The sequence below is a fragment of the Trichosurus vulpecula genome, chromosome 4 (assembly GCF_011100635.1).
Source record: "Trichosurus vulpecula isolate mTriVul1 chromosome 4, mTriVul1.pri, whole genome shotgun sequence".
In the NCBI taxonomy this organism is placed as follows: Eukaryota; Metazoa; Chordata; class Mammalia; order Diprotodontia; family Phalangeridae; genus Trichosurus; species Trichosurus vulpecula.
This window is the reverse complement of record NC_050576.1, coordinates 170,439,896-170,457,809: the sequence shown is the minus strand read 5'-3', so window position 1 is coordinate 170,457,809 and position 17,914 is coordinate 170,439,896. Positions and strand designations below refer to the sequence as shown.

At 43.1% G+C, this 17,914-nt stretch overlaps 1 protein-coding gene across 6 annotated transcripts in view; it reads right to left on the bottom strand.

Annotated features, from left to right (window-relative positions):
* Positions 1-1,219: 1,219 nt before the first annotated feature.
* The window catches only part of MTMR4 (myotubularin related protein 4), a 25,541-nt gene continuing 8,846 nt past the window's right edge, over positions 1,220-17,914 (bottom strand). For 5 of the 6 annotated variants that reach the window (XM_036757145.1, XM_036757147.1, XM_036757143.1 and 2 more), the window contains 12 exons: positions 17,730-17,843; positions 16,933-17,129; positions 16,579-16,707; positions 15,767-15,878; positions 15,118-15,313; positions 14,639-14,824; positions 14,364-14,534; positions 14,064-14,218; positions 4,480-5,890; positions 4,069-4,179; positions 3,763-3,851; positions 1,220-3,601 (listed from right to left, as the gene is read on the bottom strand). In XM_036757145.1, the coding sequence (XP_036613040.1) occupies positions 3,424-3,601; positions 3,763-3,851; positions 4,069-4,179; positions 4,480-5,890; positions 14,064-14,218; positions 14,364-14,534; positions 14,639-14,824; positions 15,118-15,313; positions 15,767-15,878; positions 16,579-16,707; positions 16,933-17,129; positions 17,730-17,843 (3,049 nt within the window). In that variant the 3' untranslated portion in view covers positions 1,220-3,423. The remainder of the gene's footprint in view (positions 3,602-3,762; positions 3,852-4,068; positions 4,180-4,479; positions 5,891-14,063; positions 14,219-14,363; positions 14,535-14,638; positions 14,825-15,117; positions 15,314-15,766; positions 15,879-16,578; positions 16,708-16,932; positions 17,130-17,729; positions 17,844-17,914) is intronic. The other variant, XM_036757144.1, reaches the window with a different exon arrangement.

The following is a 17,914-nucleotide window of genomic DNA, read 5'->3' as shown; positions in this document are numbered from 1 at the left end:
CGCCGAGCCCGGCTCTCCCACCCCGTTCTCGATCCCCCCCGGGCTTCGCCTCGCCCTCCCCCCCACTCCTGCGCCCCCCGCTCCCCGCCCCGGCCCCCGGGAGACCGTTGGTGCGCGAGGCCGCGCCGCTCCTTCAAACCCGGCCAATGGGGCCTCGAGTTCCCGCCGCGCGCCTGCTCGCTCCGGCGAACGATCTCGGCGCCGCCCCCTCCCCCAGCGGGCTCTCCCCTCCCCCAAAAGCGCTCGCCCAGGCCGATCGAGCCCGGGGAGCCGTGGCTGCCCGGAGCCGGTGGTCACCCGCTGCCGGCCTAGCCGCGTGCGCCCCGGCCAGAGCCGCTGCAAGAAACAAACCTCGTTCCGTTAAGGAACCCAGTGTGACCCCCCACCCCCACCCCCAGCGAAGAGCCGAGTGGCAGGAAGAAAGGGGGGGGCAGGGAATGAGGTGGGGGGGCCTTGCAAAGCCCACCAAGCCGCGGACCTGCATGGCGTAGGGTGGCCCTGACAGTTCCTGGCCTGGATTCCCAGGACTTGGGTTCAACTACCCTATCGTGCTCGAGCCTGCCTGGGTAACCTTGGACCTGTCACTTAACCTATTTAAACCTCCGTAAAAAAAAAAAATAAGAAGAAGAAGAAATGGAGGCCGTGAGGTTGAATGTTTATTATCAATAAGAGAAACATAGGTACCCTATGCTCCCAAGTCCCAAGACAACATTGCCGTCATCCTCTTGGGCAACAGCTCTCAACAGAAAATAGGCTCTCAACGAGATGGGGTACGCTTTGGAAAGCAACCGTGTGCCTTTGCTCAGCCCAATTTGTTAACTTTGGTGTGGCTGAAGGCAAAATGTGGAAGGGAGGTCAAATGACAAGGGGGCGAGGGGGAGGCGACAGGGACCCTAGGTACTTGAGAAAACTTTAGAATCTAATCACACAGGCTTACTTACAAGTAACCAGAAAGGAAACAGATGGGAAATAGCTTCTCAGGCTCTTGGGTTCAGTTCCTCCTCTCCTCCCCTCCCCCGCAGAAGCCAAAAGGATTTTAGAGGTTTGGTGTCTATCAACAGAGAAGGGGATGTTGAAAAAAGGGGATGTTATCAATGAATGATATATTGCCTGGGTACTGCTCAAAGTAACAAAATTTAAGTGTTGGGGCTCTCAAACTTAAAATCTAAAACCAAAATTGTAAAAAAAAAAAAAATAGTAAAAAGACCCAACAAAGCAGCACTAATATAGAGATTTTATTTAAACTGTATTGAGTTTTTACAGCACATTTCATGTTTGTCACAATGCGACTAAACAGTTTGGATTTTTGGCCACATCATATTACTTTACACCCACAAGAGCTCTGAAAGGAGTCTTTGATGAACATAGCTGAGCTGGAGGCCCCCGAGTGTCTCTCTTTAATACCATGCAGTTTAACTCACTGTATGGTACAGTCCCTCAAAACAGCCACACAGAGCGGACAGATACAGTCTCCTCTTTTCACATATTACCACAGTCTTTTTGCTTTCTGAATTTACAGACCACCATAAAAAGTACAGAACTGTGCATGGGCAAAGTAAAATGTAAATGAAAAACAGGTCAAACAATTAAAAAGCCACTCAACTTTCAATTTAAAAGACCAGAGAGTACTTCACAGAATTTTATGTATCAGACTACATACTACATAAGGAGTCAACGGTTTGTTACTTTTTCAGTGGCCTCAGGAGTCTCCTACACTGGAGTCTCCATTATTCAACTCCTTCATGTAAAATGTTAAAAAAAAAAAAAACAACCCCAAATCCTCTGCTACTTTGACCTAATATACCATTGTGTTTTCCTTACACCCATGGCATTAGCACATGGTCAGAATAAAAACAGCATTGATACTTCTCTGTAGGAATCAAGAATAGGTCAGGACTTCTAATTATTCTCTTCCTAAATGCAGATCCTAGTTAGTTTTCTCAAAAATGAAAAAGTAAAAAGTCTTGGAGATAAAATTCTAGGAAGCAACATAGAAACAGTCAAAGAAACTGTTATCCCAGCCTTTCGAACAGGATCAGCTTAGATATAATGCTTTGTTGTATACCCACTAACTAAAGAGTAGAGGAAGTCCAAGAGGAACTCTGGGAAGTGGTTTCATTATGGACCAAGGAGACTGTATCTGTCCCACAAACATAGATACTACAGGACATGGCTATATCACTGTATCTTTTGGTTAAGTGCCACTGGTACATGTTACGATGAAAAGAACAGAATGTACAGTCCAAATGGACCTGCATTTCTCTCTCCAAATTTTGGTATCAATGCTATATCCTCCTCTGTTTGGGTTCCATTGTTAAGTGCACAGAAATAGACAGCAGCATTTGTTCTGAAACCCTCACATACCAAACAGTATATTCCAGGAGGTAAAAACCAAACACTAAATTCTACCCTCAAGGTGTCAAGTGTTCAGGATAAAGAGCAGTGTGACCCAGAGGAGGCAGTAGCCAAGGGAAGAGCAACATTGGAATATTTTTTTCTACGTTCATGCCAGGAGAGGATCAGGGTGTAGTTCCTGTGTTAGCACCAGGATGACTGGGAGAAGTCAGGCAAAAAGGGCACTGAACAAACCAACAGACACCTCCACAAATGGATTTTTACTTTCTCCCATCTCCTCATTTTTTACAGCTCATACCTTCAGAGCTGACCACTGGGTGATTGAGTCTACTGCTTTCACAGCTCAAAGAACTCATCTATGTTGGGACTGGATATCAAGAGAGATTGGCTCTGCTCCAAAATGAAGTTTTGCTCCTAATTTCTTCTACACTTAGTATCCCCCATACTGCCAGCTCATGAGCCAAGAACCAAAAACATCCAACTTCACCTTTTGCCAAAGCATTCTTCAAACCAAACTCCACAGAAAGACAGAACTAATGCAGCTACACTGGAGTGTCTCTAACGACTGAGCCTTCATGCACAGACACAGAGCACAGAGGTATGCTGTGGAGATCATCTCAGATAAGATAGAAACTCCCAGCTTACATTATAATCTGCTTTTTCAGGGTGGAGAAATGGGAGCTGAGTTGCCACTTGGAGTTTGGTTATAAACATGTCTTTCTATTGCTGTTTGGGGCACTTTGCACCAGGCAGTACCTTTGACATCATCATCTTATGACCCACCCCCCCCAGGTGAAAAAAGTTGGTGTCACCTACATAACCTTAAAGCTCCAGACCTAAAAGTCTGGAGCAGAACCTTTTACACCAAGGTGAGGTTCTCACCATTAGAGGACACTCTGCCAAATTGGAATTTCTCTGCTCCAGTCTGATGGTACCAAGGAGGACTTCGCAAGACGGTGTCTTCGAACTTTGTGTTCATGAGCCACACCAAGGAACCTTCAAAACTATACCTGAAGCAGATCCTCCCTTCAAACCTGCTAAAATTAGACAGGTGGTCTCCACTGGCATTCAGCTAGAAGCTGTAGCAATGGGTTTCTTCAGATGTTGGCTCATGAGTTCCCTGGCACGTGACACTTGGATGTGTTCGTAACATGAGTTACAGACAAGAACTGGGTCATAGAGCTGTTGATCAGGAATGGGCAGCTTCAGGTGGCAGCATCCAGCACAGAACACATTCCCACAATTTCTGCCAAAAGATTAAAGGGAGATTTTAAAATGCATATGTACTGAGAATAAGTGATAGAGTGAAAATAGGCTTCAGAGGTCATCAGTGTGGAACAGACAAACCTAAAAAAAAATAAAAATAATACATAGGGATCATTTCCGATTAAGGTCAAAAGATCTTACCTGCAGTGGTGTCTCCTTTTGGCCAGCCAGAATTCACAGTCACAGTTATAGCAGTGAGATGCCATATGGTCTGGAACCCAACGAGTCACCTGACAGAAGTAAAGGGAGAAAAATTCAGGTTCTTTTCCAAGTAGACTACATCAACAAAATAAATTTCCTCTTATTTTACAGGTGTCTATTATTTGCCTTGCAAAATTTATAATAATAATAGCATTTACATAGGGCAAAGTGCCTGACACCTTCATCTCAGTGAAAGATAGCAGTCTATAATGTTGACAAGTGTGCTTGTGTAATACAGAATCATACCTCAGTTTCTTTCTTATCAACAGGTTCCCAGCTTGCTTCTGAAAGGCAATCCTCACTGTGATCAGAGCCAAAATCCTCTGTGTCACTGCCATCAGACTCTTTCAAACACGTCTAAAGAAAATGCAAAGACACAGAAAAACAGATGCTCCATAAAATTCCAAGTCATACCTAAAACACTAAGATTTTACCCTTAGATTGTCCCACTAGCAGACGGTGACAATAGCAAGAGAGCCATTTCCTTAATATCCCAACCATAGAAAAGAGAAAAAGTCTATATATATTATATATTGTACTATGCTATATTATATTATTGTTCTTATATTCCCATGAGGAAATAGGTTGATCCTCAGAACACAAAACATGAAGAAATCATGCTGGGAAACTGACTACTGGAACAAAGTCTCTACTTACAAAGTCATCCTCGTAGTCCACGGGTGGCTCTGCTGCAGGGGCACAGCAGTGACGGATGTCCAGCCTCATCTGGAGTTCACGCACCTGCCTCCGCAGCAACTCTACTTCTTGTTTGTACCCTGCTTCAATTTGCCGCAATCTGTGCTGGATCACATCCGTGGGGAAGGGTAGGCCATCATCATCCAAGTAGAGAGGAGGCACCGGAGAAGGGCAACTCACTGGAATAGGCTTTGTACTAGACACCTGCTTGGAGGGACCAGATAGCCGTGTCCGGCTGTTTTTTCCTCCTGAGCCAGTACAGTGTCCACTGGAATGCTTAGAACAAACAGGTGACTTCACACATTCTCTCTGAGCCCACTGGCCACCAACATAGGTCCCTGACCCCCGTATCTGCTTATTGTTTGACCTCTTACTACAACAGCCATAAGAAAGCAGACGTCTAGGGGTCTCCCCATTTGGGAGTGAAGTCACCATTCCCTGGAAACTGTCCCAGTTGGATCCCAAAAATGAAAATTCACTTGTCTGGCTCTGGGAAATTGGCTTTCGGACCAATTCCAATGGCCCTTTGCCAAAGCGAAGATTCTCCCACAATGGCCCATTTCTAACTTTCCCTCTTTGACCATCATCTTCCTCCCAGTGGGCAGGATCTAGCTGAGTATTCAGCTGCTGCTCCTGGGTGATATTTGACACAGAGTCTGAAAGGTCTTGGCAAGGGGGACCCAGGAGTGGGTCTGGAAGAGTTTGGCAGGCAATACTTGGTGGGTTATGAAAGATACCTATACTGGGGTCTGGAGCATCTTTGTAGGGCACGCCTGGCATGGGGTCTAGGGGAGCTTGTTCAAGAATGCCTTGATCAGGAGGGGAATCCTGAGAGAAGGACTCCGGAAGTTTAAAGATTCCATTACATTCAGAGGAAACAACCTGGGAGAGCATCTTGGCAGCATTTTTCTCGGGACCGTGTGTAGTTGTACATTCTCCAACATCATCGTAAGTCCTACAAAGCTTGTCCAGAACAGGAGGGCTTGCAACTGTTTCAGAGTCCTTGGTTTCTTCCAGGTCTTTGATTTCAGGATCACAGGGGTGGCTCTTTGCTTGCTGTAGTACCATGCTATTTAATAATTTGTAACTGGGGGAACAGTTTTTGTGATTCTTCAAAGTATTATTGCTCAAGCAGTCTTTTTGGTTGCTGGGCTGAAGATGGCCCAGTTCCTCCACTGGCTGTTGAGGGCCACCTGGCCCATGTTCTACTAAGGGTATATCTGTTCCTTCAGAATTACTGTGCCAGGGCTCCAGGCCTGCCCTGGCTTCCTGACAGTGGTTATTTAGGTTGGGATCACTAGAAGTCCGAATCAGTGCACTGCTGGTGTCACAGGCAGAAAACAGGTCATCCATGGACCTTGTTTTAGGTAACCTGTGACAACAAGGAGTAAAAGCCTGTAAGTCAGGTAAGGGATTCAGAACCAAAACGAAGATTTTTAAGTGATTCCATACCCAAGTCAATCTGAACAAATATTCATTGAGTACCTCTAGGGTGGTAACTACATGCTAAGGAGATACAGAGAAAGCATTGTCCCATTGGATTAGGCTGGTGATTACACAGCTGTAGAGAGCTCCCATGTGAGGATCTTCCTATGCTAATGCATATCTAGAACTTTCTCTACATCTAGTCTTAAGAGTGTTGCCCAGAGCATGAGGAGGTGAAGTGACTTGCTCAGAATCACACAACCAGTATGTAAAAACAAAACTTGAACCCAGGTCATCCTAAGGATTAGGCCAACCTAATTATCACTTTTATATAGATGACTCCCAAGTCTATATCTCTACTCTTAAACTTTTTTCCCCATGTTCCAGTCTCACATGTCTACTAGCATGCTGGACAAACTCACTATGTTCCAAAGCAAGTCTATTATCATCCCCAACAAAAAACAGTTCTTTCGTGACTCCCCTGTTAAGATCATCACCATTCCTAACCTGTTTGCTTCGCACTTTCCTCAGCTATAAAAAGGGGATAATAACAGCACCCACCTCATAGGGTGGTTGGAGAAACCGAATAAGATATGTGTGAAGTGCTTAGCACAGTGCCTGGTACACAGTATGTGCTATATTCGTGTATATTCCTTTTCTTGACCCTTCCAAGTCACCCAGGCTCAAAATCTTGAAGTCATATTTGGATGTGAGAGAACAGTGAAATGAGTTGTGAAAATCTCTAAGTATTTCCAAAATGTTTCTCCTATCTAACCCTCCTACTCATTCCCACTGTTATCCATCTTGTCTGAGATCCTATTCTTACCTTGCCTACTCTAATTACTTTCTAACAAGTCTCCTTTTTCACATCATATTGCATGTAGGAGTGGGGTCAGTAGCACAGCTGAAAGAGTACCGGCCTCATGAAGACCCGATGTCAAATTTAGCATCAGATGCTTACTAGTTGTGTGATGATAAGCAAGCCACCTTAAACTTCTATCTGCCTCAGTTTCTTCAACTGTAAAATAGGGATAACACCACCTATGTCCCATGTCTTTGTGAGGGTCAAATGAAAAAATATTTGTAAAGTGCTTAGCATGTTTTTTTACCTGATATGTTACAAAGTTCTTTCAACCAATGCAATAACAGTTAACAGCATGGCCAGAAGGTTTTTCCCTTTCACTGTCTCCTAGTATCAGCTCTAAGGTTGTTCGTCACTTCCAGGCAGAAGACAGGAGCTTATCTGCCCTTTCAACAAATTTTTCCTCTTTCAAGTGGCCCAAAGTGGTTGTGATATATACAAAGTTAGACAAGTAGTATACTGAAGGTACTTGAGGCCAAGCCATAGAAAGATAAATTGAAAGAATTAGAGATGTTCATCTTAAGAATTCAGTTGGCATAACGCTGATTTCAAGTATTTGAAAGGCTATCATGTGGAAGAGGAATTAAACTTGTCCTGCTTAGTCTAGTCCTAAGTGGCAGACCTTGGAGGAATAGGTACCGACTTAACAAAGAGGTAAACCCAAGACTTGACATTGGAGGAAAACAAAATAAAACAAAGCAAAACATCCCTAACTCATTCTCAACTCTTAGAGCCAACCATATGTGGAATGTCTTGTTAGGCAGCAGGTCTTCCCTCACTTGAGGGTCTTTAATGGAAAACCTGGATGAGTACTTCTCACATATGTAGTAAATGTGGATGCTTTTCTTTGCATCGGTCATATATAATTGTCTTAACACTAAATCCAATGTCCCAATAATCTTTCCAATAAATTATTTATTCATGTAAAAAATAAGGAGGTGGCTGGGTGGCACAGTAAGTAGAGCACCAGCCCTGAGTCAGGAGGATCTGAGTTCAAATCCGGCCTCAGACATGTGACACACTTACTAGCTGTGTGACCTTGGACAAATCACTTAACCCCAATTGCCCTGCCTTCCCCCCTCCAAAAAAAAAATTTAAGTAAAAAATAAAGTACTTAACACAGTGCCTGGTGCATAGTAGGCACTTGATAAAATGCTTGTTTCCTTCACTCCCTCTACCCTGCAATCTTTCTCCCTCCAATCCAACCTATATATTGCTGCCAGCATAATCTTCCCCAAGCACAGCTTTTGATTTGCTTTCCTTTTTTGATGAAAAAACGTTAATGGCTCCTCACTACCTAAGATACTACTTCTATAGTCTTTAATCTAATATTGAATAGCACCCAAGACCCTCCATAATATGGCCTTACCCTCTCCTTCCAGCTTTATTTCCACTGCTCCCCTACTGTGCTAGTCACTGTCACCCAAATGTGTCCCGCGTTTTCCTGCCTTTATTCATGCTGTGCCTGTGTTGAAGATGCACATATCCAATTCAATTCAGTTAAACACATATTTAGTACCTCCTACGTGCAAGGGACTGCGCTAAATCTATTTTCCACTACAAAATTGAAAAATAACAGTCCCTGTCTTCAAGGAGCTAATATTCTAAAGGGGCATAAGAAGAGATACTGTTTGTACATAAATGAGTGTGATACAAAATAGGTTATGACGGAGATAATAAGAAAGCCAAGCCAAGGAGAGTCAGACAAAATACTATTCCCAAGTGGAAGAAAAAGATCAGTTTCATCTGTGAGGATCAGTTTCATCTGTGAGAGTCAAAGATAAAGTGACCGGGTTTGGCCTGGAAGGAGGGGTTTCAGACAGATAGAGGGAGACGGAATTCTAAAGGACGCATGGGAAAACAGCACAGGGAAAAGCTTTAAGCTAGAAGAGGGTCTAGGATAAGAGAGATCCAGGTGAAGAAAACACAGACCACATGAAGAAAAGTATGAGATGAGGCTAAACTGGTGGGCTGGAGCCTGATGATAGAAAGCTCTGAATGCCAGGGTCATGAGTTTATATTTTATAATATAAAAACAAAACTTACCAATGAAACTTTAAAAACAAAGGGGGAAAAGAGTTTATATTTTGTACCAAAAGCAACGAGGAGCCACTGAAGACTTCTGAGGGGGTAGGATGGCATTATCGTAGGTAGCTATGCATTATGAAAATGCAGCAGTGGTATGGGGATGAACTAGACACAAGAGAAGACTGAGGGCATGAAGACACGCTCACAAGTTATTACAATAACCTAGGTGAAAAAAAAGTAAGGGCCCACAATAGAGTGGTTATAGTAAGAAGGGTAGATGGAGACAGATTCCACAAGTGCTGTGGATATAATAATCACAGGCATTAGCAACTGATTGCAAGTATATCAGAGATGGAGAAGAGTCAAAGATGACTCCAAGGTTACAAAATTCTACCTGGCTTTCAAAACCTGTCTTAGAAGCCACCTTCACAAATCCATTCCTGATTCTGCTGAATTAAATGGGATCTCTTCCTCCTCTAAACTCCAATAGCACTTTGTACCTCTCATCATATTTATCATGTTCTTCCTTTGACTGTGGTATTTATGTTTTTACCCCATTAACAGGACAGTAAGCTCCTTGCAAACAGCTGCTATTTTACCTTTTTATCATCTGCAATACCTAGTCTAATGCCTTGTACATAAAAGGCAATTAATAGCTATCTGCTGACCACAGAAATCAACTTCTGAAGGACAAGATTCAAGCTCACCATCTGACAGAAATTGCTGGGAAAGCTGGAAAGCAGTTTGGAAGAATCTAGGCATAGGCATCTCATACCATATACCAAGGAAAGGTCAAAATGGATACATGAATTAGACATAAAGGGTGATACCATAAGTAAATTAGGGGAGCATGGAAAAATGTACCTGTCAGATCTATGGATAAGAAAAGAGTTTATGACCAAACAAGAGACAGAGAGGATCACAGAAAGTAAAACGGATAATTCTGATTACATGAAATTAAAAAGCTTTTGCACAAATAAAACTAGTGCTTCCAAAATTAGAAGAAAAGCAGGAAACTGGGGAAAAAATTCTACAGCAAACATTTCTGATAAAGCCCTAATTTCTCAAATATATAGAGAACTGGCAAATTTATGAAAATAAGAGCCATTCCTCAATTAATAAGTGGTCAAAGGATATGAATAGTTTTAAGAAGAAATCAAAGCTATCAATCATCACATGAAAAAATGTTCTAAATCCCTACTGATTAGAGAAATGAAATTAAAATGACTCTGACATACCACCTCACACCTATTACATAGACTAACATGACAAAAGGAAAATGACAAATGCTGGAAGGAATGTGGAAAAACTGGGACACTAATGCACTGCGGTGGAACTGTAAACTAGTCTGGAGAACTATTATTCATTCTAGAGAATAATCTAGAACTATGCCCAAAGTAGTATAAAACTATGCATGCCCTTTTACCCAGCAATTCCATACTACTAGGTCGATATCCCAAAGAGATCAAAGAAAAGAGAAAGGACCTATTCATACAAAAATATTTATAGCAGCTCTTTTTTGTGGTGGCAAAGAACTGGAAATCAAGGCAATGTCATATGATTGTGGTGGAATACTATTGTGCTATAAGAAATGATGAGCAGCTCAGAAAAACCTGGAAAGCTTTACATGAACTGATACAAAGTGAAATGAACAGAACCAGAAGAACAGTGTATACAGCTGTTACTGTATGAGGATCAACTGTGAATGACTTAGCTACTCTCAGCAATACAATGATCCAAGACAATTAATTCTGAAGGACTTATGGTGAAAAAATGCTATCCATTTCCAGAGAAAGAATTGATCAAGTCTGAATGCAGATTGAAGCATACCTTTTCTTTACTTTACTTTTCTTGTTTGTTTTCTTGTCTGTTTTCTTTCGTAACATGACTAACACAGAAATACATTTTGCATGACTGCACATATATAACCTATTTCAAACTGCTTGCCTTCTCAATGGGGGGGGGGGCAGGGCAGGAGAAGGAAGGAGAGAATCTGGAACTCAAAAATTTTAAAAAACAAATGTTAAAAATTGTTTTTACATGTAATTGGGGTAAAAATAAAACACCAAATTTAAAAAATACGCACACATACACACACACATGCACACAGCAAAAGAGAAAAAAGAAATGATGAGCAGGATGGTTTCAGAAAAACCTGGCAAGGCTTATATGAACTCGTGAAAGTAAAGTGAACAGAACCAGGGGAACACTATACACAGGAACAGCAATATTGTTAAGGACGATTACCTATGAAACACTTAGCTTCTCTGATCAAGACAATGACCCAAAACAATTTCAAAGGACCTGTGATGAAAAATGCTATCCACCTTCAGAGAGCACTGATGAACTCTGAATGCAAACTGAAGCATACTTTTTAAAAAATTTTATTTTGCTTGGGTTTTTTTTCTGACTTGTGTTTTCTTTTGCAACATAGCTAATATGGATAAATGTTTTGCATAACTTCACATGTATAATGGATATCAAATTGCCTTCTTAAGGAAGGGGAAGAGGTAAGGGGAGAGAGAGGATTTGTAAGTTAAAATTTTAAATAATGAATGTTAAATTTTTTATATGTAATTAGAAACTAATGAAATAAAAACAGATTAAAAATAATAATCTGTTGAATTGAATATTACAGACTAAATACTAAGTGTTCTATGAGTTAAGAGGACAGAGAAAGACTACCCAGCTGGGTTGGTTGGAAAAGGCCTCAAGAAGATGTGAAATCTGAGCTGGATTTTAAAAGGCTTAGTAGTATTTAAACAGAAAGAAAGAAGATGGAGAACATTTCAAGTAGGAAAAAAATGGCATGAAAAAAGACCAATCAGATTTGATTTTATAAAACTAGTGTCAACCTTCATGCAGTGACTCTCAAGTCTCTCCAGCTGCCTGTGACATACCCCCATGTAGCTATCCCATCACCACCTCATCTTAAACACATTCTCTTTCCCCAAAAGTTAGCTTTTCTACATGATTTCAATCGATATCCTACTACTTTCTGAAGGCCTAGGTTTCAAATCTATAAGTTACTGTTAGTTCTTCCTTTCCTCACTTCCATTCCCATTCCCAAAACCTGCTGATAACTCCTTCAATATCTCAAATTTGATCCTTCTTTTCCACAAACAGTACTCTAAATATAGTCTTCACATGTACATTTCTAAAATGACCTTCTAGCTGGTCTCCTTGACTTTGATCAACTTACAACATTATCAGATTAGTCTTCCTAAAACATCATGTTCATCATATTAATCCCCTACCTAAGAATCTACAATGGCTTCCTCTTGATTATTAAATGAAATCCACAACAGCCAGACTGATACTCAGGGTGTTCCATCCATTGGCTGAATCTTCTCATTCTTCCCCATCAGAGCCCCTCTACTCTGGTCAGCCAAATCTCCCTACCCTCCCCTTATTTTGACTCCACTTCCACTAATGGTCTAGGTTATGACTAACATTCACACCTTCCCTGACTAATCATCTCCCACAGTTCTCTTTCTTTGCTTTTAACTTCCTTAAGAATTCTTTTTATGTGCAGTCTGTAACATTCCACCACTCTTACGAGCTTATCTTTAGAATGTCCACACTTAGAAGATCTCTGAGAAGAACCATATTGTTTACTTCAGAATCACAGAATGTCAGAGTTGGAAGAGACCACAGTGGCTATCTAATCCAGCACAAAGAGAGGCCACAAAGTCACACACTTTTAGTTGGAAAAGATCTTAGAAGCCATTGGGGCAGCAAGGTGGCACAGTGGATAAAGCACTGGGCTTGGACTCAGGAAGACTTGAGTTCAAATTCTGCCTCAGACACTTACTGAATGTGTAACTTTGGGCAAGTCACTTAACCTCTCTTTGCCTCAGTTTCCTTATCTATAAAATGTGGACAATAATAATGATAGTACTTACCTCACACACGGTCATTATAAGGATCAAATGAGATAATTGTTATAAAGCACTGGCACACAGTAAGCACTACATAAATGTTAGCTATGAGCTATTATTATTATCTAGTCCAACTTCTCCCTGCACAACAATCTCCTCTATAGAATGACATCTGGTTATCTAGCTTCTGCCAACAGGTTTCCAGTGAAGGGGAATCCACTCTCCTCCTGAGGCATTCCATCCCATGATAGCTGCCTTGTTGGGACAGCTTTCCTGACATCAAGCCTGTTTGCCTCTCTGCACCTTCCCCCCACTGCTCCTGGCTCTGCCCTCAGAGGCCACAAGAAAGGAATCTAATCCCTCCTCCCTTTCAGGGACCTTAAGATACACGAATCTTCTCCCCAACCTATCCATCCCCAGTTCCGTCAACCAATTCTCATATGACAAGAACTCCTATGCCTCTCTCCTTTTCCCCACTCTTCCAGCAGGCCAGGGCATAATATTGAGGACAAAGTAAATAGCCCAAAAGGCACAATAAGCACTTACTGAATTAAAATGAAAAGTTGGGGGAGTTTTTTTGTTTGTTTTTTAGGTTTAAAGACTTACAAGCTTCTCAGCACAAAGAGACCACTCTAACTTCTATTTCTATCAAAACGTCAAAGAGCAGTGATTTCTGGGGACTCCTTCCTCCACCGATGCAGATTGTAATGTCTCTCCTCTAGCGAGGTCTTCACGAGTTGGCATGGCCTATCGTCTGGTTAGGAGTTTCTACAAGACTTGGCTAGGCTAATCCTCAGACAAAAGAACAGTTTGTCTCCTAGTATGTGTCTGAAGCTTGGCAAGGCCAACCCAATTTGATGCTGTGCTAGTAGAGCCCTTAAGAGAGCAGGATCTCCACCACATCACAGTAAGATATTAGAACAAGATTCCAGGGAACCAGAGAAATATAAATTTATCAACTTAAATGTCTGCTTCCTTCTGGAAGATAAATCAAATCTACCCCTATACGGGGATTCAGTTCCCATAGTCAAGTCCTTCTGACAGCTAACGCTGGAGGACATACCAAAAGTTCTCACACAGACTCCCTACGTCTGACTACAGAAAAGCTATTGATGCCATGCCATCATATCCCCTTCTGTTTAGGACTCCTCCCCCTTCTTGATGTGTCACAGAATTAGGGCAGCTCCAGGAAATACTGTACATTGAGAGAAGACCTCAAGAAAGCACAAAACGCACCTTAAACTATGAGCCAAGGCAGTTTTTCGCCCAATTTCAAAGACTGTTCTAAATATATCAAGAAAGACCTACATTTAGCCAAGGAGGGGGAAGGAGAGAAAGGTTTCTCTTACCTATCCAGAGATCGGCCAGTGAATTCCTGACTCTGAGTTACTGGAGGAAGGTAAAGGTCCATGCTATCTTCCCCAAGTGTGCATGGAGATGATGCTGGAAGGTACACAGCTGTCCAGAGGTGCAGAGCCCGCACATGACACACAGGATGGAGGACCTGAGGAGGCAGCACAATATATTACTCACTTACGATTATGCTTCAATCTGCCAACCCTTCCTTCCTCAAGCACTAAGTGCTGCTTCTGCCACCACCAAACCCTGCCAGCTCCTGCCGTAACCACAGAAGGAATGTCCAAGCTCACCAGCTCCGAACCCGGAACATAAAGAAAGTTGTGGAAATTCTTGTTGCCTGCTCGGAGGAGGGACCACACAGAACAGGTCCGTTTATAAATGTTGCGCATCTCTCGCTCCCATGGGTTGTTGGCCAGGAATGTGCCATACAGACAAGAGTATGTGTGCTGTACCAGTTTTACCTAGAGAACCAAAACAACCCATCATATCTTGGAAACCTGACTGTCTATATCAGCCCTTTCTTAGGCCACAAGCTCCCAGGGACAAGAGAGATCTTTCAACTTACCAAGAAGGCTTCATTAAATTCAAACAGACAAGGGAACTGCTTAAGCAGCTGGTGAACCGAATCAAGCCACTGGAGAAACACTGGGCACTGTTCATTCTGATCCTCTGCATTTTCTTGGTGACCACATCGATCACCAAATTTGTGACCAAAGTCCAGCCAGTCAGACTCCACCAACACTTGGAAGCCCTGTGAAGAGGGCAAACACCCTGAGCCTTGGGATCCCTCAAGCAAGATTAGAGAGCACCCTTGGGGTATTCTGTGGAAAAGGTCCTGAAGCAGGACTCATTTACAATTGATCAGTAAGCATTTACAATGAAGTGACAGGCCACATCTTAGGAGAGGTTTTAAAGGTCAGTCTAGCATGTGCAGTGGCCCCAGACTTTCTACCAGAGAATTTCAAATTCAGACCCTCAGTTCCCACAACCCACACCCCAAGACATTCTTTCTTCCCTCTCCTCTTCCCCAGTTACCATCTGTACCTCCAAAGTCCTATAGTAGGGATCCAATAGAATCTTCGCCAGGGCTACAATCTGGGGAGTACGGTCCCAGCCATCTGAACAATGCACCAGAACCGGCCGGCCCTCCCGGTCCACCGTGTTTGACACCAGCACTGCTGCCTTCAACATCACTGACAGGTGCTGCAGCCATTTGGTGCTCTCCAATGCTGACAGCCAGCTATTTAGATGAAGAAAGCAAAACCTGTTACTGAGGGGCCCCAAGTCCCTGGAAGACTCCCTATCAGTACACACAGAGCCACACCCAACAACTCCCCAGGGAGTGAAGAAACCAAAAGACACAACACTGGAGGCAAATGAGCCACAAGACATCCCTATTGGAAATACACACTTCAACTACTCCCTCTTGCCAAGTTTTCTGTTATTTAGAGGACTCCTAAATCTAAGAAGTTATCCCTCATACCCTTCACATCTCATGACAAACTACTTGGCTAAGAAAGAGACCTGGGGTGGCCAGGATTGGCTCATAGAAAATAGAGATTATAGTTAAGCCCAAGACAAAGCCCCCTGAGCTAATCTAAACTTAAATGTTCGGGTCACTTCTTCCCCAGAAAAAGAAAGAAAGGGATGAGATATGGCCTGGGACAGGCTCAGAACAGCAAAGAACACTTACTTGCTAGGGTCCGGCATCTGACTGCAGACAGCTCGAAGGTACTGGAAGCTGTTCCGAATGGAATGGATATTGGCCATTCCCATGAACACCACTTCACAGTTGGGATAGTACTCTGCAAAAGAGAGAAGAGTTACTAAGAACCAGTCAAGAATGGGGTGCCCAGTGTGAAGAAGAGAGTGGAAGCTCTGATGCACAAGAATCAGAAAAACATGTCCGTGTTTAGCCTAGAGAAAAGAAGACTTAGGAAGGAGACGTGATGGGTCTCTTTACGTACTTAAAAAGGCTGCCAAGTGGAAGAAAGACTATACTTGTTTTGCTTGGCCCCAGATGGCAGAATTAAGAACTAGGGATAGAAACTGGCAAGACACAGATTTCAGGTCACTAAAAATCAAAAAATACGCAACAATCAGAGCTTTCCAGATGTAGAATGGGCTGCTGGGGGTGGGGGTGGGGGTGGGAGTGTGGAGAGGAGAGGGAACCAGTTGCCCATCAAAGGAGGTTTCCGAGCAGAGTCTGGACAATCGCTTGTTGAAGATATTGTGGAAATAATTCCTGTTCGGATACACATTACACTAGATGGCCTCTGGGGTCCCTTACAACTCTTGAGGTTTTATGATTCTAAATAGGAAAACAGGAAAGGGCAGGCCTCTTGCCCCCACTTCTGCACCTGCCTTGCAAAAATGGAGCCTCAGAGTGAGGACTGAATCTTCTTATAAACTGAACTACCCTTACCTCTCTGGATAACACACAGAGCCAAAGTAAGTAAAAAAAAAAGTGAGCTGTCTGCAAGTACAGGGAAAAATGGTCGGTACCTTCACATTCACAGCCTCCACCCTTGGCCCGGTTAGCCACTGCTGCTGTGTAGGATCGAGCATCTAAGATGAGCAGCTTCTGGGGTGCTCCAGTGCTTTCCACTCCAGAGCATGCTGTAAGAGAGGAATCTAAAACACATGGGGAAAGGATACCCAAGGTAGGAAGGTCAGAAACAACTGTCCCAGTTTTCCCTTGTTCCTATGGCACTCTCCCTCTCACTCAGCTAAAGGAGAAAAGAGCCACATATATATTAAGTGATAACTCCTTCCTCCCACTCCCATACCTCAGTTTAACTCCCCGAGAATTAGGTTTAAGGTAAAGCGTGCCCCTCAGTACTAAGTGCCACATCTTACCGAAGTCAGCATCACATGTTTCACTTCCCTCACTGTTCCCATTGAAAGGGACACCCCCAGCTGCCCTCACCCCAGGATCCAGGGCACAGGCTTTGGCAATAGATGTAACCAGGTACTCATCATCAGCATTGCGCCAACCCCACCAGCTGATCTCTGGCTGGCTACAGCGGGCAATCGCAGCCCCATTGCGCAAGTGCCTAGAAAGAAGAACATCAAGCTGCTTTCAAACACAGCAAAGACAGAGACCTGTCCCAGAGAGCTCAGGGGAAGCCAACCCAGAGGCAGAGAGGGACGAAAGTAAAAAGGTTCTATATTTAAAAGATGACCCTACACTTGACACACTTACTAGCTATGTGACCTTGGGCAAGTCACTTAACCCCAATTGCCCTGCCTTCCCCCCCTCAAAAAAAAAAATCAAACTAAAAGATGACCCTGATTCCGTAAGATTTGTATAGCATATAGCCTGTTAGACACAGACAGGAGGGAAGAGGATCATATCAAGAACTCTAAACCCATCCCATATAGAGCAAATGTTTAAATTTTTTAAAAAGCTGACTGAATTCTCCGTAAAGATAATTTTTGGAGGAACAGACTCTACTCCTATCCTAAAAGATAGGATAAAAACAGAGCAGAGATCAGGGATCTTGACTCCTCATCCATCAAGCAAACCACTCCCAAAACTCTAAATGCCTGAGCTGCGCAGAGACAAAAGTGGAGATTCTTTCTCCTCCTGAATAAGGAATTACCTACTCTGACATCAACCCTTCCTACCACACACACAAGTTCCATTTCCTTACCTATACACGACAACAGGGATCCGCTTCCAGGAACGGAAAGAAGCCACGTTCTCTAACTCCTTATCAGTGATCCACACAGGAACCAACAGCTTCTGGGGGTAACTAGGACACAGCCTGAAGAGAAACCAGAGAATACACTTGAATTGGGGTTAGAAAATACAGAACACAAGACTGTAGGTCTAAAG